This window comes from Dipodomys ordii, unplaced genomic scaffold (genome assembly GCF_000151885.1).
Source record: "Dipodomys ordii isolate 6190 unplaced genomic scaffold, Dord_2.0 Scaffold150, whole genome shotgun sequence".
In the NCBI taxonomy this organism is placed as follows: domain Eukaryota; kingdom Metazoa; phylum Chordata; class Mammalia; order Rodentia; family Heteromyidae; genus Dipodomys; species Dipodomys ordii.
Genome location: NW_012267366.1, coordinates 4,421,428 through 4,447,637, shown reverse-complemented (window position 1 = coordinate 4,447,637; position 26,210 = coordinate 4,421,428). Strand labels below are relative to the sequence as shown.

Genomic DNA, 26,210 nt, shown 5'->3' with positions numbered 1-26,210 from the left:
ACATAGTACATAAATATATGTAATTGTCAAATATAGTACAAATAGCTTATATTCTTCCATGCTTTCTAGTTCAGTTGGTGCTAGAGATACAGCCTCAAATGCTTGCCTAGCATGTATTAGACCCTGTGGATGATCTATCTCTAGCACTAAAAGTAATCTACTTAATTGAAGCATTTCCTAATTTACATCTAAATTAAGATACTAAAGCTGATATCAAAGTTTGGGTCTGGCCTTTTTAAAACAAACAGACTTGGATCCTTATGTGTGTAAAATGTGCATAAACCATACCTGATTATGATCAACTTCTACTGGCTGCTTCTTAATGATCCATATTACTGACTCTGAGAGAGGTGGGGTTGTCAGAGATCCAGAGTAGGTCCAATAATCTGGACAGGTGGGCATCAGACAGGAAGGGTCAAATGACCCAAATTCCGTAAGGGTATCCTAGCCAAGAGAAAATACCACCAAGTTATTTACTGGAGAAGGCACTGAGGAATTAAATGACATGGCCACAGGTAGTATCTAGGGACCAGCAGTGGTCTACAGGAGCTCTAGGTACCCTGGGCATCTTCTGGAACAATCATTACTACTTAGAGTCATGCTGTGTATTTCTGATGGTTCTCACTGGGAAAATAGCCAAGAAAAAATTTTGTCACTCAGTTTTAATAAGTTTATAGCAGCAGGTAGTTCCCTATGAGGAATCTTGAGAAGTATTAGGTAATGGCTAATGTATAAACAAGGAGGCTTCTCCTTTACAAAAGAGATTAACTCATAACTGTCCTTATAAAATGAGAGAGCTAGGCATATAGATTAGTGGTGGTACCCAAGTCCCTGGATTCCCTCCCTAGCATCATAATCATCGCCATCAATATCATCATCATCAATAAAATACAGTATAATAAGAAGGAGCTAGATCTTAGACTAAAGGAGGGGAGAAAGAGGGAGATGGAAAGGAATAGGAATAGACAAGAGAAGCGAGGGAGAAGGGGGAGAAAAAGGAGAGAGGCATGAGCATAGATTTCCAGTGAGCAGACCTTTGGGATTCTGAATATTGCAGAACTCATCTTGGGAGCTCAACAGAGAATATAGATAACTCATTTTTAAAGCCAAACAGATTCAAGTGTCTGTGGAACTTTTCTCATTCCCTACTGTGTGAAGTAGCTGGAGAAAGGAAGGCTGCTTTGAGTGTTTTGTCAGGGACAAAAGAGGGGACAGTAGTGGGTTCCTGAGTCTGAGATCTCAATAGTGCAGCAGCAAAACTAATGCTCAGTCTGTGCCCTGAACCCTGGATGAAAGCAGGAGCCTCTTAACACAGCATCATACAAAGCAAGTCACCGTGTGCAGCAGAAGTGAGAAAGAACCTGAACACAGTTCACCTTAATTACTCTTCCTGATTCAAAGCGCCTCGTTAATGTCTCCACTCTGGGAGTGAAATCAAAACATATTTCAAATAATTTAGGGAGGAAAATTACCTTATGCTTAATTGATGGTAAAGTATCCACCAATTTCTGTAGCTCTTTATGATGTTTGCCTAGCTAAAGAACAAAGAGAAAATAGTAAAAAAAAAAAATTAACATCTCACTGTAGCAAATGTAACAGAAAGTGAATTAAAATTAACCACCTAGTGATTCTATATAAACAAACCACATGACTGAAACTAGACTTGAGCTGATAATTGAGAATATTATACACATCACTGAATTAAATTACACAAAGAACAAATGAGCAGGCTGTTGGCTGACAAGGCCATTGTGTCTTCTCGGAAAGGTATCTTTTGTATCATTTCTTACATTGTACTATTTCTTATAAATGAAATTATCTTGAAACTTTTATTACTTAAAACAAGATCTGTTTTGCACATGAACTAACCACAATTCTGTTTCTTTTGTGATACGGTCTCAATTGCTACAGGTGGCTTGTGCCTACTATATTGAAATATATTCATAATAATCTTGTATTTTAACCATTGTTTATCTTTACCAGTGTACCAACTCGAATATTCTTTTTTAATATCACCTATTATACAGAATAATCGATTTCACTGTGACATTTTCAAATATGTGTATAAGATACTTTATATTCACCCCTAATAACCTTCCTTACTGTCTCCTCCCCACACATTGGTCCCGATATTCTTAAAGTATAAAATATATTGTAATATTCTAATGTTTATTATTATTATCTTTAAGTAGCTGTACAAAGGGGTTTCGATTCAATATGTTAGCTTATGAGTACAATGCATCTTGATCAATGTCACCCCTTGCATCATTTTTCCCATGTAATGTTCTATCTTTTCATTCTAGAATATAATACATAATTTAATGTTGAAAAGTGTTTTGTCTTTTACCTTTAAAAATACTCCTATCACAGCCAATCCATTTTCTTCCAGGGCTGCATCCTCAAAACTTTTAAATTTCACTGCATTCCAATGTACCAAGTGCAGCTGAAATATTATTAAAAGTTTTTTTTAACACATAGCCACATAGGATTGCTCCCAAATAAACTGACGGTCTCATCCAATAACACAGTAGTTAATTGTGTTTCCTTATCCAAAAGAAAGCTATTGAAGAAGGCATGTAACAATCTTGTGTGAAATGAGATTGAAATAAAAAAAGATGAGAAGAAATTTTGGTAAGAGCAACAATTAATATTACTTTGGGAGAGTGATGCATTGGGAAAGAAACAATTCTTATAGCAAAGTAGCATTTCAGTGAGGGATCAACATTTATTCATTCCTATCCTTATTTGCACGAAATACTAATATCCCAAATCCATTTGCATCCTAGGAGAGAGAAGGTGTTCATATCAAGAGAAATAGATTCTCTCTGTGGAAATTAGGTAGGAGTTGAAGACAAATCTCTTCTGCCCAGGATGACCTCTTCAAATGTGTTTTTTTTCATTTTTAACGTGAAAACTAAATTAAGGGAAATGTTGTAAGAAGAAATTCTATTTCCTTATGCTATTTCTAGAGTTCCCTTAGAAATCATTTCTCCTCCATCATTCACAGATGATAGCATTATCACTCAGCTTTGCAAGTGACACACTCAAGGTTATAGTTAACTTTGTTTTCTCTAGAGAAGAGGGTCCCACCTCCCAGTACTGGTGCTTTTTATTTGACAAGTATTTGATAAATATATTTCTCTCTCATACACACATTCTCTCCCTCTCTCTCACACACACAATGGCCTTCATTTAGGCTCCCACCATTTTCCTCTTAGATCAATTCAAATTTGTTGCTCTGCACTGTTATCTGACATATTTTAGGCATTGATTTGAGCCTAGCTCAGAATTCTGGAATAGCTCAATTTGCAGGTCTTAAAGTTTATTTCACCTATATAGTTTAAGATATATACAATTTTTATAGAATTAATCTGGGAGTACAACTATGCCTCCAAAGCAAGCTATTTGGCATATACAGGCAAGGGAAACAGATTTTCTCAGTGGAAATTAGATGGGAGTTGAAGAAAAATCTCTTCTTGGCAGGATAATCACTGATTCTTTCTGATTATTTCCTTGAGCTAGAGATCTCAGAAGTATCCTCATTTTCTTCCGAACCTTTTCAACCTACCTCTGCTGGGTAGCATTTGCTGTCCACAGTGTGCTCGGAGCCCCAGTCATCAATGGCTCCCCAGTGAAAATGAAATTGCTTCAATCGGTAGTTGTGTTCCAAAGGTCCTCCCTCAATCACTGAAATGGCAATTCAGTTCATGTGGATAAAAGGGGGACCTTCTACGTGAACCATCTTATCCATGGAGTATGCTGTATTACACACAAGCATGTATAAACTAGATCCAGTACAGTTGAGAGAAGATAGGACATTGAGATCTAATCACATAGGAGGCTACAAACAATTGTTAAAGGCTAATTCTTGACTCATTTTGACATTACTGGACATTACTATGTCCAGTTTTCTTTTCTGTGCAATAGAGTACAAACTTCTTTTAGCATATTTATCCAACGCAATCTGATAAAACCAAAATATGATGACGAAAGATCCTCTTCAACCCTCCCTTCCCTTTCCTTCCTCCCTTCTTCCCTTCCTCCCTCTCTCCCTTCTTTTCTTCTCTTTTCCTTTCTTAGCAGGATCTCCCTAAACAGTCCAAACTCACCTTCAACTTGTAATTCTGCTTACCTCAGCATCCCTAGTAATGAAATTATAGGCAAGCACCACCATGCCTACTCTCTCTCTTTCTTTTTATTTATTTATTTATTTATTTTTGGGGTCCGGTCGTGGGGCCTGAACTCTGGGCCTGGGCGCTGTTCCTCAGCTCTTCAGCTCAAGGCTAGCGTTCTACCACTTGAGCCATAGTGCCACTTCCGGCTTTTTTCTTTTTGCTTATGTGGTGCTGAGGAATCAAACCCAGGGCCTCATGCATGCAAGGCAAGCGCTCTACCACTGAGCCACCTTCCCAGCCCCTCTCTCTCTTTCTTTTTTATGCACTACCACTTTTCTTTCCAACTTTTACAAGCATTAGTTTTTCCTTCTCTTTCCCCAAAATGGACTAGGAAATTTGCAGGAGACATGTTTACTAAAGGGCACACAGTCTCAGTGAGACAGAAGGACTATGTTTTTAAGGTCTATTGCACATCATGGTTATGATAGTTGATAATAATACATTTATATTCCAACATTTCTAAAAAAGTAGATTATAAATGTTCTCATTCTAAAAGTAGTATGTGAGGTGATGAATGTGCAAATTAATATAATATAATAATTCTACTATCAAATGATCACATTGCATACTATAAACATATACAATTCTTGTCAGTTAACAAAAATGATTATCCATCTCCTTTTGGACAGTAAACAATGTAAACGATCTATAATGTTTGCCACAATCATTGGCTTCTTCATGGTTTTGGATAATAAATAACTTTTACTTTTTTTAAACTAGTGAAATCAAAACATTATAGGAAAAATATTCAGAAAAAATGTTTTTAGCTCGTCTGTTTTGTGCTGCTCCTGGAGCTTGAATTCAGGGCCTGAGCGCTATCCCTGTGCCGTTTTTTCCTCTCAAAGGTAGCACTCGACCCTTGAGTCACAGCTCTATTGCTGGCTTTTTGGTGGTAAACTGGAGATAAGAGCCTCATAGATTTTCCTGCCTGGGCTGGATTCAAACTGCGATCCTTAGATCTCAGCCTCCTGAGTAGCTAGGATTATAGGCATGAGCCACTGGTGCTTGGCCATTGTTTTTCAAAGTAAGTGTGGGACCAAAAATTGAGAAGGAGAATAAATGTTTATGAAAGTATTCTGACAGTATTCACTGTCTGCTGATGACTATAAAAGTGTGAAGTGAAGAAGTGAAGTAGAATGGGGCAGGAAACAACCTTAAGAGAGCTGTGGGTCTCACATGTCCTACTCCTCAATGTTTTCTGACCTTGCCAATAAGAGGAACTACAGGGCAGATGATTCATTTATAGAAATCATCCACGTTAGCCCAAGGAGACTTTAGTGTCCTTCTCCATGATATTTTTGTATTCCTCAAATTCACTCATGATAACAAAGCAATCCCAGAAGAGAACAGCGGAATGAGATGCTTGCATACTTTCTCTTATAAATCTCCTAATTTCTGTTGTCCCCTGCTTTCATTTCAGAGTTCAGTCATTTGAATGTTCTTTCACATTTTTCTTGGTCTGCGTAATTAAAGGCTAACTTTGTTGATCTCCACAAGGAAACAACTTGGGATTTCATTAATTTCTACTGCTGTTTTTTTTAAACATTCTTTTTTTTTTACATTCTTTTTTCTTGCTTTGGATTGAAATTATTGTTTTCTTTCTAGTTTGTTAAGATGGAAAGCTGACTTCTTTTCCTTCTCTTTATTCTAGGCCTGTATAAAACACATTGCAGTATCATTTCTTAGGATGTTTTGTTTTGTTTTAATTTCTGGTATTTTGAAATTCATAGACATTGACATTAGATCCTTACTTTTCTAGAACTGTACCTTGCTTTTCTTTCTTTTTTAAATATTCATTTGTGCTTATTTTCCCCCTGTTTGATGCTATTGATTGTTTTTGAAATAGTATAGAGAAATACCAGCGAAGAATAAGCAGGAAGTAAGAGGCAGTCACTGAAAGGAAAAAGAAAAAGAGATAGAGAAAATTAGGTACTTATCAAAGATTAATGGTTTCTTTTAGAAAATAACTACTGAGGCACAATAAAATGGAGCTACCGATTTTAGTCCTCTCTGAAAAAACAAGTGAAAAATAACCTCTCTACAATTTTTCTTGCATATTTGTAAAGGAAGAAAACAACATGAATGATTCACCTAGAGATTGACTCACTCGGGGGAGACAGAATCTGGGTTGATTTAGTTACTTAGCTTTGTAGGTATCTAAAGAGCCATTATGATGAAAACATGGGTCAATTATTTTCCAGCTGAGACTACTCATACAAATGGTGGCTGAGGAATTCTCCATTTCTCTTTTTTCTTTTGATACTGGGGATTTAATTTAGGGCCTTGCACTTGCTCTGCAAGTGCTCTGCAAGTGCTCTACCACCTGAGCTGTGGAGAATTCTTAAATGTACAATTCCAAAAGCAAGGAGACGCTAAACAACTAAAACAAAAACCAAAGAAACAGCAACAAAAACCCTCCAGCTATTTGCCCTGAAAAACTCTTGGACTTATTTGTTAAGAAATCTGCTAAACAAATTCCTATGATTGCCAACTCAATGTAGCAATAATTTATTAGTACTTGTGGTAACATACCATCCCTAGACGATCAACAGTTTCAAAGGCTGGCCAACCCCCAGGTTTGTAAACCTTTACAAAGGTAAAGAAAGGTTCCTAGGGACTTAGAACTTGAAAGGATTGCTAGCCATGCAGAATGAATGCTGAGAATTGTCATAGTTGAATCTTTCCTTGAGTTGAATCTTTCCAGATGAGCTCACTGGAATGCAAGATGGTCATTGGGGAATACGGATATTTAGCTTGATGTTGTCAAGATTTCTGGAACTCTTTTGCACAGGGTAATACTATGGGTTTCCATTTGAGGTGGCGGCATGCTCTAGCATTTTGGAAAAATTAAGACATTTTCATGAAGTTTAAAGTAAAAAGGAGCCATTTCTTCTTACTTTGAGATACATAGGTAAAATTTTAAGCAAGATATGGGGAATCTGTCATACCATAGACATGGGGACATACAGGCCCTCAAGGATAGATTCAAATACTTTCTGAATTGAAGCAGTTTTCTATCAGAGAATGAGACAGACAGACAGACAGAGACAGACCGAGATACAGAGAGAAAGCCCACTGGAGGAGTAGCCTACCTGCAACTGGGACAGAGAGACATACCTTAAGTATCAGAGCATCACCACAAATGAAAATAAAACAAAGGCAGTAGTGGCTCACACCTGTAATCCTAGCTACTTAGACTGGGATCTGAGGATCACACTCGGAAGCCAGCCCATGCAGGAAATTCCAGGAGACTCTTATTTTCAATTGACATAAAAATTTCATCCAGAAGTAGATCTGTGGCTCAAGCGGTAGAGCACTATTAAAGTAAAAGAAGCTCAGGGGCAGCACCTAGGCCCTGGGTTCAAACCTCAGGACTGGCACAAAAAAAAAAAAGATCCACAAACCCCACAAAGAATCTTAGAGCCAGACAGAGTGAAAATCTATTCTTACGCTTTAAGTTTTACTTTACTTGATTTATTAACACTTTTGCAGACTCAGTTTCTAATGTTCATCAGAAAAAAATTAAATTTCCTGGCAGTCAGTTCTCAACCTCAGCTGTATTGATATTTTGAGGTAGGACAATTCTTCATTACTGTGTAAGATTTTGAGCACTATCTCTGATTTTTGTTGTTGTTGTTGGTCATGGGGTTTGAACTCTGGGCCTGGGCACTGCCTGAGCTCTTCAGCTCAAGGCAAGTTTTCTACCACTTGAGCCACAGCATCAATTCTGGTTTTCTGGTGGTGCATTGGAGATAAGAGTCTCATGGACTTTCCTGCCCAGGCTGGCTTTGATCCTCGATCCTCAGATCTCAGCCTCCTGATTAGTTAGGATTACAGGCATGAGACACTAGTGCCTGGCTTATCCCTGATTTTTCATCCACAAGATGTTGGCTGTACTCTCCTTCCCCATTGTTGGGTCAGAGGGATGATGATATGGGATATTGGGCAGCAAAATTTTCCCTGATTGAGAATCACTGCTGTTTTGAGAGTCATCTACTATTTCACATCATAAGAGTTTTAGACTAATTGTGACTATTTGATATGATCAAATTTAACTGTGAAGCTGAATACTGGTAGCTCAAACTTGTAAACCTAGTTACTCAGAAGGCTGAAATTTGAGGATCCCAGTTTGTAGCCAGTCTGGGCAGGAAAGTCCATGAGACTCATCGCTGATTAATCACCAAAAAAATGTTAGGAGAGCTATGGCTCAAGTGGTAGAGTGCCAGCCTTGAGCAAAAAAGCTGAAGGTCAATGCCCAGGCCCTGAGTTCAAGCCCTAGTACTAACATACACACACACACACACACACACATACACACAATTCATTGTGAAGAAAAGGGAGGAAAGATACAGCTCAGTGACAGAGCCCTCATCTATTATGCACAAGTTTTATTCTTTAAAACAGCAAAATACAACTAAAAGACATAAGATTTAGGAAAAAAGATACACATAGAATCAATAATACATTATGTCTCCTATAGACACCAAAACATTCAGATAAAATTTGAAATCATTCACATTAGTTTATATCTTGGCAAGCTAAGTAAAAGATTAAAACACAAAATAATATCTGAATGAAAAATGAACTCTTTCAAACTGTTTAAAATTAAATAATATTTAAGAAAATTGAAGCAGTATAAGTTTCCAATTTTCTTTTCTTTTCTTTTCTTTTCTTTCTTTTTTCTTTTTTATTGGTCATGGGGCTTGAACTCTGGGCCTATGTTCTGTCCCTGAGCTCATCAGCTCAAGGTGAACACTCTACCACTTGAGCTACAGCACCGCTCCCAAGTTTCTACTTTTCTAATAAGATGACTGACTAGTCCTAATAAGTTGTTAAGATGGTAACCTACAGGGTTGGAGGCATGGTGGAAGAGATAGAGCACCAGCCCATGAGTAAAAGCATCAGATACCATTTTCATGTCTTGGTCTCAGAAAACAAAACAAAACAAAACACCAAAAAGAATGCAACTCAATATTACACAATAAGTATACTTTTTGTCCCATTTCACCTGTATTGCAATCTGGTAGGTTAAATATGATTAATAATTGTTCTATTTAATCTAATAATTTGTATAAATCCAGCAAGCAAGACAAATTAGTGCATAAGCATATGTATGCTAAATAAATTGAGAAAGGTTCAATTTGACATCTTGTATATCAGCTACAGAATCTATGGAGATATATGTGATTAGTAATAAAAAATATCACCTACAATAGTGGCAGAATATGTGCCTAACAACCAGAAGGGACTTTTTTTTTCCAAAATTGAAAATAGCAAGACCAATGCATTTCATGCCATTTCTACCAAAGAGGTCAATAGTAGTGTGGAGGGAATTTGACATGTTTTATATTGGTATGAAAGGGTTCCTTTAACTACAGACAAGGACACTAGATCTTGCCTTTACCTGATTTATCTGTAGAATCTTCAAATTCTACCAGGAAAGAGTACCCATTATTCCAAATGTGGAGGCAGGTGGTTGGGTCATAGGAGATGGTGAGTGGTTTTAAGTCAGGGTCAAAGACACTGTCCCTCCATCGGATGTTGATTGGTGACTGTCGATCACCTGATGGAACAAGGTCGAGATTTTCCCAGAGAGGAGGCACTAGGAGAGAGTAGTACACGCTGATGAGCAAAGATGTCCACTACCCAGCATCACATACGAGGGGAGAAAGCAATGACAACTAAATACAAGTATTACTGGTGGGTAGAATGAAGGCCAACCAGAAAAGTAAGAGAAACTAATTATGAGAAGCCATTAGCAATGACCATATGCACCTTGCCCCACCACTAAGTATGAATCTAAGGACTTGGCTAACGTAGCTGTCTTGTTACCCAGACAAATATGTTGGGTCATCTTCCTATTTACATTAAAATAAAAAACCCAAATCTTGCCTCTGGTTTACTTTTATGTCCCACAGCATAGCCTGTTTGGTTGGTTGGTTGTTAGCTTATTTGCTTGAGTTCTTGTTTGTTTACAAAAGCTTCCCAGCAATATAGAAATTGATCTCTCCTGGGTAGATCAGTGGTCCTTAACAGGAGTTGAGCAGCCTCTAGGAATATTTGGCAAGATGTGGAAACTGTTGCATGACAAAAACTGGAAGAAAGCTGCAACTGACCTCTAGTGGAGAAAGGCTAGAGATGCTGATAAACATCCTTCACTGGACACAATGAACGGGCTCCACTACCAAGAGTTTCATGCCTCTCTCCACAAAATATCAGCAGTGCCAAAGCCCAGAAACCTTCCCTTGTAAAGAGCTAAAAAGTATGCATTAACTCATAGTATTTTCTTTCCTTCAAAAAATATATAATACAGTACTTTCATCTCTGAAGAATTTTGAAGCCAATGTTTTATTTTTCCCTCCTTACTCTGAAAGCATCTGTGAAACACAAGAATTCACCTCTGAAAAGAACAAGAACTTCCTGTTTCAGAAATATAAAATGGGAAATAGATATGATGTACTACAAGACCATCATATTTTAATCGGATTAGAATGCAAACTTGAGCCAAATATCATCCACATCACCATCATCCTCATGACCATCATCATTTTCTTTCTCCTCCTGTTTGCCTGTAGTGCTGTTTTAAGTATACACCCCTATAATTTGAGTGTTAAAGATCCTACCATGAGCATAAAGATCCTACCATGAAAATAATCAATGCAAAAAAGGGGTTGGAGGCATGCTTCAAGTGATAAATTGCCTACCTAGCAGGCATGACACTCCACGTTCAGTCCTCAGTGTTGAGAAAAAATAAGTCTACCAGACTCTCAAGTTCAATTCAAGTTCCTTCCTTGACAATCTCAAAGAAGCAGCCCTTCATCTGTTCTTACTCCTAAGCATCCACTGTCTCGTTAAGCAAAGCTCTATGAGATCAGACTGCAGGGAATCTCTGAAAAGAAATAAAAGGGTTTATTGGGCCATTAGAGATATTAGCCTGAAACATAGGGGCAGTCCTGGGAAAAGTTCCTGCAGTACCCTGAAGCAAGGCTTGATAGCAGTTGGAAAAAATGTCTTGTGAATCTGAAAAAAAGACATAGTACTTTAAAATGAAAGAAGGGAAAAGTAAGGCATAAATTACTTCATATTGAAGTTATGTGCACCGTATGTGAAAGGTACAGGAGTACTTAAAGCAAGGAAAGCTTTGAGATGGGAAGCCAGCCCATCAGGAGAAGCAATTAGCCTCCCCTCCCCCATCTCCCCTACCTTCCATCCTCAGGCCCTTTGTAATTAAATATAGGACATTTTAGATTTTTTTTCTCCTATCACGCTGTACCTGAGGTTTGCAATATGGTAGGCACTTACCCCATGTGGCCAGTCTAACCCCATGTGCAATAAATGAATGGAACGAGGGACTTTGAAGACTCAGCTCAGAATAATATCAACATCTCTTTTATAATTCTAATAGTAATTTCATATTAAAATGATAATAATTTGACTACATTGGGCTAAATAAAATAGTTAAAATTAATTTTCTGGGTATTTGTGGGTACTTGAAAAAAATGCAAAATTATCTATGTGACTCAGGCTGTGGGGGGGGAAGCTTTTTGTGCCAAGGGCCATTTAGATATTTGTCATTGGAGGACCTTACAAAACTTATTAATACAGGCAGTCAACAAGAAGCACATGAGAAGCATCTGGGTCAATCATACCATATACTGAATTATTTGGGAGGCCTTAGGCCCCACCCCTGACAGATAGCATTGCTTTATAACTTCATTTGTTTTCTATAATGCACCTTGCCATGTACTGGGCTTTTTTCTTAGATTGTGCTATTTCCTCACATGATTGAAGACGATCTTTGCAGGTCTTGTCGTTAGTGCAGTGACTGGATGCACAGGAACTCTTCAAATGGCTTTGTTGAGGATGATGATGAATCACAAATTGCCTTAAAGCATTAGTGCTTTAAGAGACACTTGGACGCTGGGTCCATTATCCACAGCATATCCAGGCCATTATCAGTACCGGAAACTAAAACCCATTATTTCCTATAGTCAGTTTCAGGGCTATTTGTTGGTCTCCGGTAGCTGAAGATGACTCTGAAACCACTATGGAATTCCAAGAGGTTCTTAATCGAGCCGTCATTTCTCTAGATATTTGAATGTTAATAAGATAGACTAGAAGTATTCTGGGTCTCTGGTATCTGGGGATTATCAGAGTTCTTTGTGATACCATGGCAACACAAGTTTTATTAATATTATCATTCTCCAGGCTTTATTTGTGTTATTCACAATTAAATGGAAAAATAATATAACAATATTGTAACAGTTCAGTTATAATGTAGAGCAGTGAGATCAAACAGAACTTTCTGAGGATGGAAATATCCAGTATGGTAACTATTAGGCATATGTGATTATAAAATGTTAATTAAATGTACATGTAAATATGCATAGAGTGTGGCTACTTTTTTTTTTGTCAGTTGTGGGGCTTGAACTCTGTGCCTGGACCCTGTCCCTGAGCAGTTCAGCTCAAGGTCAGCCTCTACCACTTGAGCCAAAACGCCATTTCTGGTTTTCTGGTGGTTTATTGGAGATAAGAGTCTCATGGACTTTGCTGCCTGGACTGGCTTTGAACCATGATCCTCAGATCTCAGCCTCCTGAATAGCTAAGATTACAGGCATGAGCCACCAGCGTCTGACAGTGGCTACTTTTTATATAGTTCAGGTCCAGTCCAAATTATACAAAAATGTTTCTTTTCTTTTAAATGTTTTAAATTATCTTTAAGTAGTTTTACAAAGCAGTTACCATTCAACAAATTGCTTTAGAGTACAATGCATCTTAATCAATTTCACCCCTTTCATCACTGTCTTCCAACCCTCCCAGCCCGACCCTTCCCTATTTTCTTAGTATCATAGCATATGCAACAAATATTATAACTTCACTCCCCCCTTTCCTCTCTTCATTTCTTTACCCTCCTCTCCTTGACCTCACCCTCACTCCCAAATGTCAGTTTCCTGGTATTCATTTTGTAGGACTGTGAGTGAGTTTTTCTAAGGAATTACACCATTTGAGTTCTCCCACTCGAATCCCATACTTGAGCTAATACATTTGTATGTACTTTCGTACATCCAGGTATGTGCTTACTTGGACAGTTATAAATTGATTCTACCTTCCACATATGAGAGAACATGTGTCCTTGGTCTCTCTAGGCCTGACTTACTTCACAAATTAGGATACAGTAAAATCTTTCTTTTCTATATGATATCTTTCTTTTCTATATGGTATCTTTCTTTTCTATATGAGATATATTGGGTTAAATAAAATACATTAGTAAAATTAACTTTACCTGCTTATTTGTACTTTTCAAAATATGTCTGTTAGAAAATAAAGATTACCTATATGGCTCATTCAACAAATGTATAATTTTTTTCCATTTTAGAGTATATTCCTAATCATTTCATTAACTTAGGAATGACTAAACGATCAAAATCATTTTCCCTTGGTCTAAAACCTTATGACTAATTTTTTTAATGTGCCAATTAGGCTAAATGTTACTAGATTATACCCTAAGTGAAATTGGCCTTATTTTCATCTAGGGTTATAGCTATATAGCCTATTAAATAGATTCTTCTTGAGATAACAGAAAACAGCAGTTTGAATTGATAGCCAGTGATTACTTGACAGGAGTTTAGGGAGCAAAGTAAAAGCAAGGAGCACATGGCTGTCCTAAAATGTTAGGTGTTTTTTTATTGTGAAAATACTGTACAGAGGGGTTACAATTACATGGGCAAGATAATGAGTACATTTCTTATTGCTATAACCTACTTAAGTTTTTCTTTATTCTTCTTCCCTCATATTATAAAATAAATCATAATGCTAACAGTGACTGCCAATATTGAGTCTCTAGTCCTCAAAACAATCTCAGGCTGTACTTGGCTATCAGTGTCACTGTGTCTTTAACAGGTGCTTAAAAACTGTTTTGCTAGGCCGTGCTGACTCCTTTCTTGTGCCCACAAATGAAGTGAAGGCAGAATAAAAGTTAGGCATCTTTGCTCTGAGTTAGACCCTCCTGCAACCACTTTGTAGCCATCTTGAAATCCAGGAAAGACTGGACCACCTGCCAGAGGTTTGTTGTTTTTTGTCGATCGTGGGGCCTGAACTCTGGGCCTGGGTGCTGTCTCTCAGCTCTTCGGCTCAAGGCGAGTGCTCTACCACTTGAGCCACAGCGCCATGGCTTTTTCTGCTTATGTGATGCTCAGGAATCAAACCCAGGGCCTCATGCATGCAAGGCAAGCACTCTACCACTGAGCCACCTTCCCAGCCCTGCCAGAGGGTTTTGATTCCTCTCTCCCTCCCCATCTCCTCCCATCCTTCCTGAGACAATGAGCTGACAGACCATTGTGCTGTCTTCCAGCTGTGTGTTCTGGTGAGAACACACCTGATAGGGACTGTTTCATTATACACACCTGTCACCTTCTTGCCCTCAATCCTTCTTCCTGTTTAAAACCTAAAGAAAATGTCTATTGAGGAAGATGTGCGGAAGTGTCCATGTCATTGAATAAGTTGCCTTTTTCTGCTCTTCATTATTTCTCATCTCTTTCTTTAATGAGTTAGGGAGATAAGATGGACCTGACCTATGAAACCTGGGAGTTTGGGCTTAGGGCCTAAAATCTCCTGTAACTGGAATTTTTTTCTGAGGTTACTGGGCTGCCAGAAACAATGAGTATTGTCTTTAACACTAGGCAGGGCAAGTTAGGATATTTAAAGAGGAAAATATTCTCAGTGGGGCAACAAAACCCTAATAACCACTGGGTAAAAACAGGTTGGGACAGTGTAGTATGCCAAGAACTAAATAAATGGTAACTGTGCCCTGGTTTTTATTTCCCTCTACTGATTTACAAACAAACACATGCAATACAATGTGAAACAATAAATAAAGCCCCACCTCCTCAGGCCATTAATGTTCTTTTCTTCACCCCACTGAAAGCAGCAAACTGTCCTACACACATAAACATACAAGATTTTAGTTGCTTAGCTTTTAGTGTTCTGGTTTTTTTTTTTAAGGAAAATTTTTGTAGCCAGATAAGTATGACTAATTTTTTCTGTTTTTAGCCTCAGACCACAAAGTGCCAGAGTTCAGAATGGGCTGCTCTGAGTAGGATGTGGGCAAGCTGGTAGGAAGCCACACCCAACAACCAAAAATGTATTATGACTCCGGACAGTTTACTTTGATGAGAATATAGTCCATGTTGAAGAGAAGGAAACAAACTTCCAATTAAAATATATTTATGGAGCAGTTTCAAAACCCTGTGCTTACCTGAATTATCTTTACTGATTTATTTTGTCCCCTTTCAGATGTGAGATTTTTTAAAAAAACATTTTCAAGTAATTATACAAAGGGGTCTCAATGTAACAAATCAGCTACAAATTTAACAAATTATTATAATGCATCTGGGTCAATATTATCTCTTCCATTGTTCTCCCCTATCTTTCCCAACCCACTCACACCCCAAGGTTACATTGTTCCTTTTCACTTATGTAGATTAAATATTAGGACCATGTTCCCCTTCCTTTTCTCTCACCATTCAAAGTTCCATTTTACCCATTCTTTTTATTATGTACACATAGGGTCAGAGAGTAAACATGATTAAAATGGAGAAACCTAGATCTAAATGTAGACCGACATTTGAAAAGTCAGTGTCAGTTTCTCCTAAATAATGGAAAATATGAATTAAAACACCCTCTTTAATGATATGCCTTAAGAGAAATTATCTTTCCATAAACCCAAATTCAACTCTCTACAAATGCACATTATCCTCCCATTATCTCAATAGTTCTTAACCAGAGGGCGATTTTGTTCCCTAGAGTGTGGGGCAATCTCTAAAGACACTTTGTGGTTCTTGTAACTGGTGGAGGAGGATGTTACCAGCGTGTTGCCAGTAAAGGACAGTCCCCAAAGCACGGAGCAACCTATCCTCTATGTGAATGTAACAATGGAGGATTTCTGCACTGTCATGACATGGCCACCACCTTGTAGTTCCAGGAGAGAACTGAAAGATTTGAGGAATATCCTCTGCCTCCCCACTTCCCTTCCACATTTACAGCAGAACACACCCCTGCAAGCCTGTCAGCCAGAATTAACTCTGGGATTTAGACTTCAGAACACAAAGCTATTGAATAGCTTGAAAGTATTAACATGCATCTTCCAGAAATATGAGTCATTGAAATAATTTGCATATAGACTGTGAATCAACCTTAGTTTAAAAAAATGCCAACAACAAGTGATAAATATGTAAGATTCCATGATATTTGAAATTGGCTATCTGTTGCTCAGTTTGGCAATGACATCATCTTAAAAACTGATCAAATTGGGTGCTGGTAGCACATACTTGTAATTCTAGCTAGTTAAGAAGCTGCAATCTAGATGATCAAGGTTTAAACTCCACTCCAGTCTTGGAAAAGTCCGAAAGCCTTCATCTCCAAAATAACCAGCAAAAATGCAGGCTGGAGTTATGGCTGGTAAAGCACCAGCTGAGCAAGCAAGCAAAGGTTCTGACTTTAAACACAGTGTACTTGGGGAGCAGGGGAGGAGATTTGGTCAAGAAAGAACTCCCCCATTTACTTTAATAAATCATTAGAGAAGCAGTTATTCTCACAGGTCTTAGGCATATAATTCTACACTGGAATGTTAATGACATCATACCTGCACATGTATAACACATGTGACTGTTACAAATGCAACAAGCATTTTTTGCTCTCTTTAGGGAAATGGAGTACTCACAGGCTCGGTTCCGGGTTCTGTAAGTGCAGGTATAAAGACTGCAGGTTCTCACTGGCATGGATGTCAGAACCGGGAACCTTCTCCACAGCAATTTGCATGGAGATGTTTGAAGGATCCCTCTCAGTTGATGCATCATCCTCTTTGAGTTGAAATCTCCGTTACTTGCAGGGATCTAAAAATCTGGGGAAGAGCTGAGGAGGAAACACTATGAGCAACAGAGATTAAAAATCATGTGGAAACATCTAAGTAGGACAACATTCAGACTGGTAGTTTAGCTCACACCCTGAGGTGGGGGCCAGGCAAACAAGAGTCAATGGTTTATTTGCTCTTTTGTTCCTCAATCTCATTGGTCCGTCAGTAGCAGGCAGGATTCAGAAGACTGACTCATGTGCTTGGCCTTTCCCTCAGGGCTTTCAAATATTAGAGGCCTAAAGAAAAGATTCTCTTCATTCATATGAATAAGCAACTGTTTATGGTCTCACGTTTTAAAATTAAAAAAAAATACATGACTCCCGACTCCCTCAAGTCCTAATTAATTATCCAGCAGGGAACTGAATCAAAACAATCATTTTCTCTGCTCTGGACTGCTTTGAGACAGAGAGACAAAGAGAGAAGAGAGAGAGAGGAGAGAGAGAGAGAGAGAGAGAAAACAAGTCACATCCTGCCAAAATAGTCATGGGTGGTTTTGAAATCTAAGCTTAAATATAATCGGCGACTCTTTGCCACTATTTGGTGTAACATGATGGTGTGGGTATATGAAGGATATGGACAAGATTACTATTTAATTCTCTCTCTGCTTCTTATATGCTCCCAATGAAAATCTCAGAAGACAGTGGTTCCTAGGGTGTTCATTATAGAATCATTACAATAGGGCAAGATTATCTTCAAACACTTTGCTACCAGCTCTCCACCCCTGCTCCGATATTGCTTCATCCACATTTCCTGAAACTCTCATCTCTGTACCAAGTGAACAAACAAGTTCTGAAATTAAAAATAAACTCTATTCTACATTCATTCCACTGAAGATTTTGAAATGCTTACAGTGATTATTTGCAATGCATTCAGAGAACTGCTTGGGATACCACTTGGGCAACCATAACTGCAGTGTAGCTGCAAGACTTCATAGCCTGGCTCTGCTGAGTTCTTAGCCACATGTCCATGTCCATTTGTGCTTGTACCTGCACACCTGCCATGGGAACTTCAGTTTTTCCAATTTTTGTTGTCTCTTCCAGACTCTGCAGACATCCTTCCTTGAACCACACTCCCTCAATCTGTATTTGGTTAATTCCTGCCCATTCTTCAGGTGACTGACTCCAGACTGGCTTCCTTCTAGCTTGTCCTAATCATGTGACCACCAGGTTAGCCTAGCTCCCTTTTCAAAATTATAGTGTGTATTCCAGTTGAATGAAAGTACCTAATCAATAATATCCTTCCCAGATCCTAATCCCATGTGGTCACTGAGGACAGTGTCTGTGTCCATTACAGCTGCATTTCTTAGAGACACAGCCTCTTGTAAAGGATGGATGTTTGGTGGCTGGAACAGATGACAGAAAAGATACTGATCTTTATTGCAAGAACCAAGAACTATCATTTGGCTGCCAGCATATTCTGGAATGAAACAGTGTATGTTTAGCATGAACTGTATCACTTATAGTTGCAGTTAAGCAGAAAAAAAGGGATTATATGAAATGAAGTGCTTAAGGTGGAGGCTTAATGTATAGTCTTAAACTTACTCAGGAATCTAGAACCAGAAGAGCAGAAAAAATAGGCCAATGAACACTTTACTAAGAAGCTGACTCTTTCTATGACCTCCAACAGTACAAGCTCTAAGAAAGCTCTCTGGAAAAGATGGTGTTAGATGAAACCAAATTATTAGCATTCAATACCAAGATGCTACTCATGATATAAATGCAAAATATAAGAAAATAGAAAGTAGTTCTGAAGGACCTTTAATGTCCTTTCTTAAAGTCAATAACATCAAACAATTACAACGAGTCAAGATTCCCTCTGGTAAATTTATTTGACATTAAAATGAAATTTCAACAACTGCCAAGAGATGTGGGGGAAATGCAGTTTATCTCTGAGCTTCCTTTGTACTCACTTCCATTCCTGAACAGACAGAATAATGCACAATTACCTTATGTACAACAGTGTACTGTTTTAGAAATGAAAAGGTCAGGCCCTTCTTGCCTCTCTAAATCTTGGAATCTACAAGGAAAAATATGTATTTCTCTCTTTTTAGTTCCCTTTGAAAAAACTGTGATAAAACATACACAATATTTACCATTTTAAGCAATCCTAATTGTACAAATGCAGGGACTAAATACATTTATTATATATAATATATGTTATATATTATATATATGCCATCTATACCTAAATATCCTCCACCATCCCTCCTCCCCATATAAACTCTCAATTCAGCAAATACAAGTCTCGTGCTTGGCGACTTCTTTTCTACTGTATGTCTCTGTGTATTTGCTTATTCTTGTTCCTCGTGTAAGTAGAATCGTACAATATTTGCTCGTCTATGGCTGGCTTATTTGCTTAGCATAACTGAACAGATCTCTTCAAATTAAAAGCAATGACAGTCTCCATTTAGTACAGTAAGAATATAGGGGCAAAGGCTCAAAGTTTTGAGGAGTGGCAGGGGAGTTGAAACAATTCAACAGGATGGGCCAAGGCAGAAGGACAGGGGAAGCTTCAGGAATGATGAGTACAAGGCCACAAAGGACAAACTGGGTGTGGAAACAGGCAGAACTTAGATTATTCAGTAAATGGTTGATTACAATGTTAAAGAGGTGTGGGAACAATGAATAAAGAAGCCATTATTTTCTACAACCTAGTGGAGAAGAGTGACTTAGTAACTTCCCAAGAGACAATGCCAGGTACAGTATATAAGCAAGAGAAGGGGTGGACTGGTTCAGCCTTCCAAGTGAAGGTTGCGATAAGACCAGGCAAGGACATGCGTGCTAGTCACAGGAATTGCATAAACACAATGTCCAGAGCACAGGGCCCCGCCCAAGAAGGAGAATAGTGGATCTTAGGCTTGTTATCACTGGTTCTTGGAGAAGTCTGGCCTCACTCCTCAGCCAGTTCTCAGGAGAAGACTGAGCCAAGATTAAGCTGGCCTGGCAGGCTGGGGCTAAAGCCAGGGCCTTGATTACACCATAAGGACCACCTCATACTCAGTAGTCACACTATGTGTGGACAATGCCAAGACTGCTGGTCGATGACATCTGATCCAGAGGAAATATCTCCTGTATCCCTTCAGCTCTTAGTGTTAAGAGGCCCTGATGTCACCTGCACTCTTCCAATCATTCACAAAGCTCGCCACCTAGTGGTGGACTGCCTGTAGTGGCCTGGAAGTCTAAATTGTTCCCCAGACAATTGCTGATCTTATTGTAGGGAGCAGTGACTCTACATACTTTCTTTTGCATTCTGTCGACAACACAAACAGAATTCTAAACCTGTTTCTCTTGTGTGTGCTGGTACTGGGGGGCCCTTGAACTCAGGGCCTGGCCACTGTCCCTTAGCATTTTGTTCATAGCTAGTACTCTACTACTTGAGCCTCACCTACTTCCAGCTTTTTGATGGTTGATTGGAGATAAGAATCTCATCGACTTTTCTGCCTGAGCTGCCTTGGAATCACAATCGTCACATCTTGCCCTCCCGAGTAGCTAAGATTACAAGCATGAAGCACTAATGCCTGACTCTTGAACTCGTTTTTTGAAACCAAAGGGAAAGGAAGTCTAAAGTTCCTTCTCATCGTCCCATGCGTGCTATTGGTATTTTTCAGTGTGCAGAACAAGCAGAAACCTCAGGATGCAGTGGAAGGTGGGGTTACATGAGATTTAAGATTGTTTTGGGAACTATGAATTTCAAAGAGTCTGGAAAGCTTTTGATTATATTCTGTATATGATGGGAAGCAATAGGTACTGATGACTGGCTGCAGAGCACAGGATGGATGGGGATAAGCAAGCCAGAAAAGTCAAGAAAGAGGAGAGTCTGTCAACCATCCCCTAACCAAGCCTTTACTCATTTATTCTTTCTTCCTTCAAGATAAGAAATGAACATTGATTAAGTGTTGGTGAATAAAACTAAAACCATACCATTGTGATGCTTGCATTCTAGTAGAGAGATACAGATGAGAAACAAAAACATAATAAAGAAAGCAGTTGTAGAGACCATGTGAATATATTCAGTGAAAAGTAGAGCAGGAAAAGGTGAATGTGGAGTGTTACTGGGGACAGAGTGTTGCATTTGGCCTCATTGAGAAGGTGAAATTTGAACAAAGGACTGAAAGAGGGAGAGAAGTCATTATATGCCTCTCTAAAGGAATGGTGAGGGACGGTACTTGAGCTAAGACCCTGAAGTAGGAGCACATTTGGCACATTCAAAAGATTGCCAATATAGTTGGAGTGAAGACAACCAGGAAGAAGATAAGTGGGGTCCAGAAGCAATGGATGAGAGATCGATTTGATTTCTAGGCCATCATAAGGGTTCTTTTTCTCAGGCAGGGTTTCTCAATCCTGGAGTTACTGACGAGAAGGTTGAGAGGAGATGTTCTGCGTATAGAAGAATCCCTACTGGCTAATATTGGTTAGGGGCCTAGAGAACTTACAGGAGCGTTATGGTAACAAAAAGTGGCTCCAGCTTGGTGCCAGTGGCTCACGCCTGTAATCCCAGCTACTCAGGAGGCTGAGATCTGAGGATCATGGTTTGAAGCCAGCCCAGGTCAAAAAAAAAACTGTGAGACTCTCATCTCCAATGAATCACCTCCAAAACTGAAAGTAAAGTCATGGCTCCAGTGGTAGAGTGTTAGCCTTGAGCAAAATGAAGCTCAGGGACAGTACTCAGGCTCTGAGTTCAAGTCCCAAGACTGGCACAACAGCAACAATGAAAAAGTGTTTCCAGCTATTGCCAAATGTTGCCCAGTAGAAGTGGGCTGAAGCTGAGAAGTAGAGCTGTTCTAAGTGAACCGAGGAAATCTATTTTTTTGAGCAGAGGAGGAACAATCTGATTTACAATTTTATTTTTTTAATGCATTCATTTACTTAATTCGCTTTAGCAGTACTGAGGTTTGAACTCAGGTCTGGGGCTTGCTAGGCAGGTGGTCTACCACTTGAAGCCCTGGGCTAGCCTGCTGATTTACATTTTTAGATTACTTGATGTTACCTATGAAAAATCAGCTTCGAAGTAGTAGAGAAGTAGCTCAATGTAGAACTCTTGCACAGCACTTGTGAGATCCCTGCTTAAATCTCCAGCAAGGGAAAAAATCCTATTTCATCGGCAAGTATACAAGAGGCAATAATAAAGAAGAAGGTATTTTAGGATAATCCAGGGACATAAAACTGTGCAGGTCACAGTACAGGTGATAAGATGTGCTTGGATTCTGGATGTGTTCTGGAGATATAGCTTATAAGATGTGAAAGAAAGGGGTTAAGGATTACTGAAAGATTCTTAGCCTAAGCAACTGGAAGGTTAGAGTTGCCATCAACTCAGAGAGTAAAGACAGTGGGTGAAACAGTTTTTGGGGTAGACAGGTTAGGTTGGGGTCATGCAGAGTTTAAAATGAAATTCTAGTAGTCCAAGTGAAAGACTATGAAGCAGTGAACTGGCAGTGCCAGTAGAGACAGACAAGGTACTTTGTATTTAAGAGATAGTCAGTTTGATTTTGAGAATGGGTGGGAGGAGGAGGAGAATGTTCTGGACACAATGGCTCATGCCCATAATCCTAGCTGTTTGGGAAGCAAAGATTGGTAGGATCATATTCTGAGACCTCTTTGGGCAAAAAAAGGTAGTGAGACCTTATCGCAATAAATAAATAAGGCATGGTGATAGGTATACATCTTTGATTCCAAATACACAGGAGGCCTGCATAGGAGGATCAAGGTTTGAGGCTGGCCCTAAGCAAAACCCCCAAAATCCTATCTGATAAAATGACTAGAGTGAAAAAAGGACTGGGAACATGACTCCAGTGATTAATTGCAAATATGTGACCCTGAGTTCAAACCTCAGTACCTAAAAAAGAAAAGGAAAAGGAAAAGAGTAGGTTTTTTTTTTTTTTTTGGTCTGGTCATGGGGCCTGAGCTCGGGTCTGGACGCTGTCCCTCAGCTCTTCAGCTCAAGGCTAGCACTCTACCACTTGAACCACAGCACCACTTCCGGCTTTTTTCTTCTTGTTTATGTGGTGCTGAGGAATCGAACCCAGGGCCTCAGGCATGCAAGGCAAGCGCGCTACCACTGAGCCACCTTCCCAGCCCAAAAGTAGGTTTTTATATTTGGTGAAGAAGTAGAGGTCTTGTGATTTTATAGCTGGAACGCTGTTGGTAGAATGAAAATGAGGAACAGACACTGGTATGAAAACCAAGGGAGGAGATGATTTGAAGTGCCAATGGGAAAGCCAGAAGGAAAGGTCTTGGACAGGGTTAGTAATGCATCCATCCCACTCAGGAGCCATCACAAAGTGAAAGACCAAAGGAAGATCCCTCCCTGTATAAGTTACAGGTATACTATAAAAGAAGTATTACAGATGCCAAGGCAGGTGCCTGTGACTTATATCTGTAATCTTAGCAACTCTGGAGGCTGAGATCTGAGGATTGTGATTTGAAGTCAGCCTGGGCAGAAAAGCCCATGAGACTCTTATGTCCAATTAACCACCCAAACCACTAAGGGATAGTGCTCAAGTCCTGAGTTCAAGCCCCAGGAGTGGATCACACACATCCACAATCCACACCTCCCCCACCTCTCCCCCCCATCCCTCCTTCACCCCTGCCCCCCATCAAGATGCTAAGAGATTGTGAGGGAGCAAACAGTCAAAAAAGGAACAGAACCTGGAGTATCAGAGAAAAGGAGGGTTCTAAGAAAATCCAAATAGAAACTCAATTTGGCATCACTAGCCACAAAACTTACAACAATATATGAGGAATTTAATACTCAGGTCTATTTTTTCTGTTAAACTCAAGGAAATGATTTATTGAGTTAGTTACGTATAGCTCTCTTGCTGAACTCAACATAGCTAAGTCTGTGAAACCATAAATAATAGTTTAAGCATTAAACATAGCATATAACAATAGACTACCACACATTACTATATTTCCTAAAAAATAGCTTATGTTTAAGTTCGTCCATAAAGATATATCAATAGACTCAATGTGCCACAGGAAACTAAGCTTTGCCATGCTATGCACTTTGCTATAGCTGATTATTTAAATGTACATTTAAATTATTATATATAAATACTCTTGGATTTTCCTGACATGTTTCTTACCTGTTGTTTTTCAGACATAGAAATGTGTGGAAAAGAAGAAAATCTGAAACCCCTTAAAGAATCATTTGAAAACTGTGTGTTTATTATAACAAGTAGCATAAACTCTGCCTCATTAAATTATTTGTATCTATGCAAAACAGATAGCAAAATAAAAGAAACTGTACTCAGACTAAAAGTTACAACTGCATTGAAAGAAATTCCTTGGTTCCCATCAGATTGACCCTTCATTTTCTTGCTTCTTGCTTTCCAAAAGAAGAAGATCTTTTGCAATTCCCTGAAATCTAAAATAGAGATGATGTTGCCTTATCTTGATAAGAAAGCTTAGCTTCCTCCTCTCACCCATTTCTTCTCTAGGAGTGTGATCCCAATCTGAGATGTTTCAAAATACAGGTCTAATAATTGTTCTGTGTGCCACAACTATCTGCCCCAGTGTGGCCATGAGAGTAATACATTTTCCTCTTTTCATCAGATTTCAAAAATGCTCATAGTGGCTTGTTTACTCACAATCCACTCAAACTGCATTTTGTTCCAGTTGTGAGTGGTGACAGACTTTTGCCTAGCTTCAGGGAGAACAGAGCAGTAATATGCGGGCACACACAACGGTATCCTTGCTGCTTTTGATCTTTCAGCAAAGGTGAGTCTTGGTCTAGGTACTGATTTTAAAGGATCTGAGAAAAGAAAGGAAGACCTAAAAACAAAACAAAACAAAACTCCAAAAACCAAACCAAAACAACCTGAAAGGGCTTCCATTTCCAACAGATCCATGACCCATCTGAGGAATATGGGGTTATTTCTCTCCATATTTTGAAAGAAAGGCTTTTAAACAGCAGTGTGGAGATCATTCCCATTATCAATCAGTGAAGAAAGTGGAGAAAGAACTAATGTGGTTTTCAGTGGCTGAGAGAACAAGTTCTGAAGTATATACATATAAAATTAACACTTGGTATCTCTCAAACTTTCCCAGGGGAAAATACATGGGAGGGGAGAACACACATTAATATTCATACTTTGCCACTAGCCACGAAACAGAAGTGTTTAAGGATGAAAGCCACAAAGAACATCAACTTCCAACAAGTTTGCATTTGGGGGTTCCTCTTCTTCAGCTCTTAGAATGGGACACAAAAACCAAAGGGCCAGGAGAAGAACTTGGGGAGTGGGAAAAAAAAGCTCAGATTTCTCCACAGGCACAGCTGTGATGGTGATCCCTACCTTGGGGGTGACTATGAGTCTGTCCCCAGTTCCTGGCACCGTGGGGATGGGGGTGGGGAAGAAGCACAATGCAGTGCTCAGTGAGTTCCAGCTTACTGCGTGCCTTGGTTTCTGGAACTGTAACTTAAGATTTGTAGCCTTTACCCTGGTCTGCAACTGTTTCAGAGCAGGCTGGACTTGATTAGATTCATTCACCGCTGGCAACATGCCCTCTGAAGTACTTGGCCTCGTGTCCCCCACAAATTCTCTGGGACAGCTATTTTCTGGTGAAGTGCAAAGGACTGTAGTAGAGGAAAAGGGCTAGGGTACAGAATACGAAGTCCTTAAGTAGGCCCTCTTTAATCTGGGGCGCTCTCCGGGAACTCAGGAAATACTTGTAAACCCAACAGCTGCTGGGACTTGGACACCAGGAGGGGAGAGTCATGGGGAGTCGCGGCCTTCTTTGGAACTGCCCGTTCCGGCTTCAATAGGGAGATCCCACTCCACTAGGCAACCATCCTTACCTGAGGGTTTTCTTATGAGTACTCACTCAGCTCACAGCCCGCTAGTCTCTCACGACCCGGGACTTGCGCTCGGCAATCAAAGCCACGCCCCACAAGCCCGAGACCTGCCTCTTCCTGGAGGCCACGCCCCCACCCGATATTAGCAGGCTCTACTGCAGTCTCAGAACTTCAATCCTGGCCACACCCTTCCCACCTCAGCCACGCCCCTTCACCCCTCACCACGCCTCTGGGCTGTACTGCCAAATCATTCTGTCCCCCTTTCTCTGCCCATCACTCTGCTTCCCTTTCCCTGCCCACTGCCAGCCACATTCATGGGGTGAAATCAAGACTGC

General features: G+C 39.5%; 1 protein-coding gene across 1 annotated transcript in view; it reads right to left on the bottom strand.

Moving 5' to 3' along the window:
• Nucleotides 1–25,959, bottom strand: part of Ca5b (carbonic anhydrase VB, mitochondrial) — a 29,007-nt gene extending 3,048 nt beyond the window's left edge. Inside the window, exons 1-7 of the mRNA XM_013032151.1 lie at nucleotides 25,879–25,959; nucleotides 16,894–17,073; nucleotides 9,580–9,777; nucleotides 3,569–3,687; nucleotides 2,348–2,443; nucleotides 1,473–1,535; nucleotides 289–444 (exon numbers count right to left, since the gene is read on the bottom strand). Of these exons, the coding sequence (XP_012887605.1) occupies nucleotides 289–444; nucleotides 1,473–1,535; nucleotides 2,348–2,443; nucleotides 3,569–3,687; nucleotides 9,580–9,777; nucleotides 16,894–17,029 (768 nt within the window). The 5' untranslated portion in view covers nucleotides 17,030–17,073; nucleotides 25,879–25,959. The remainder of the gene's footprint in view (nucleotides 1–288; nucleotides 445–1,472; nucleotides 1,536–2,347; nucleotides 2,444–3,568; nucleotides 3,688–9,579; nucleotides 9,778–16,893; nucleotides 17,074–25,878) is intronic.
• Between the last annotated feature and the right edge of the window lie 251 nt (nucleotides 25,960–26,210).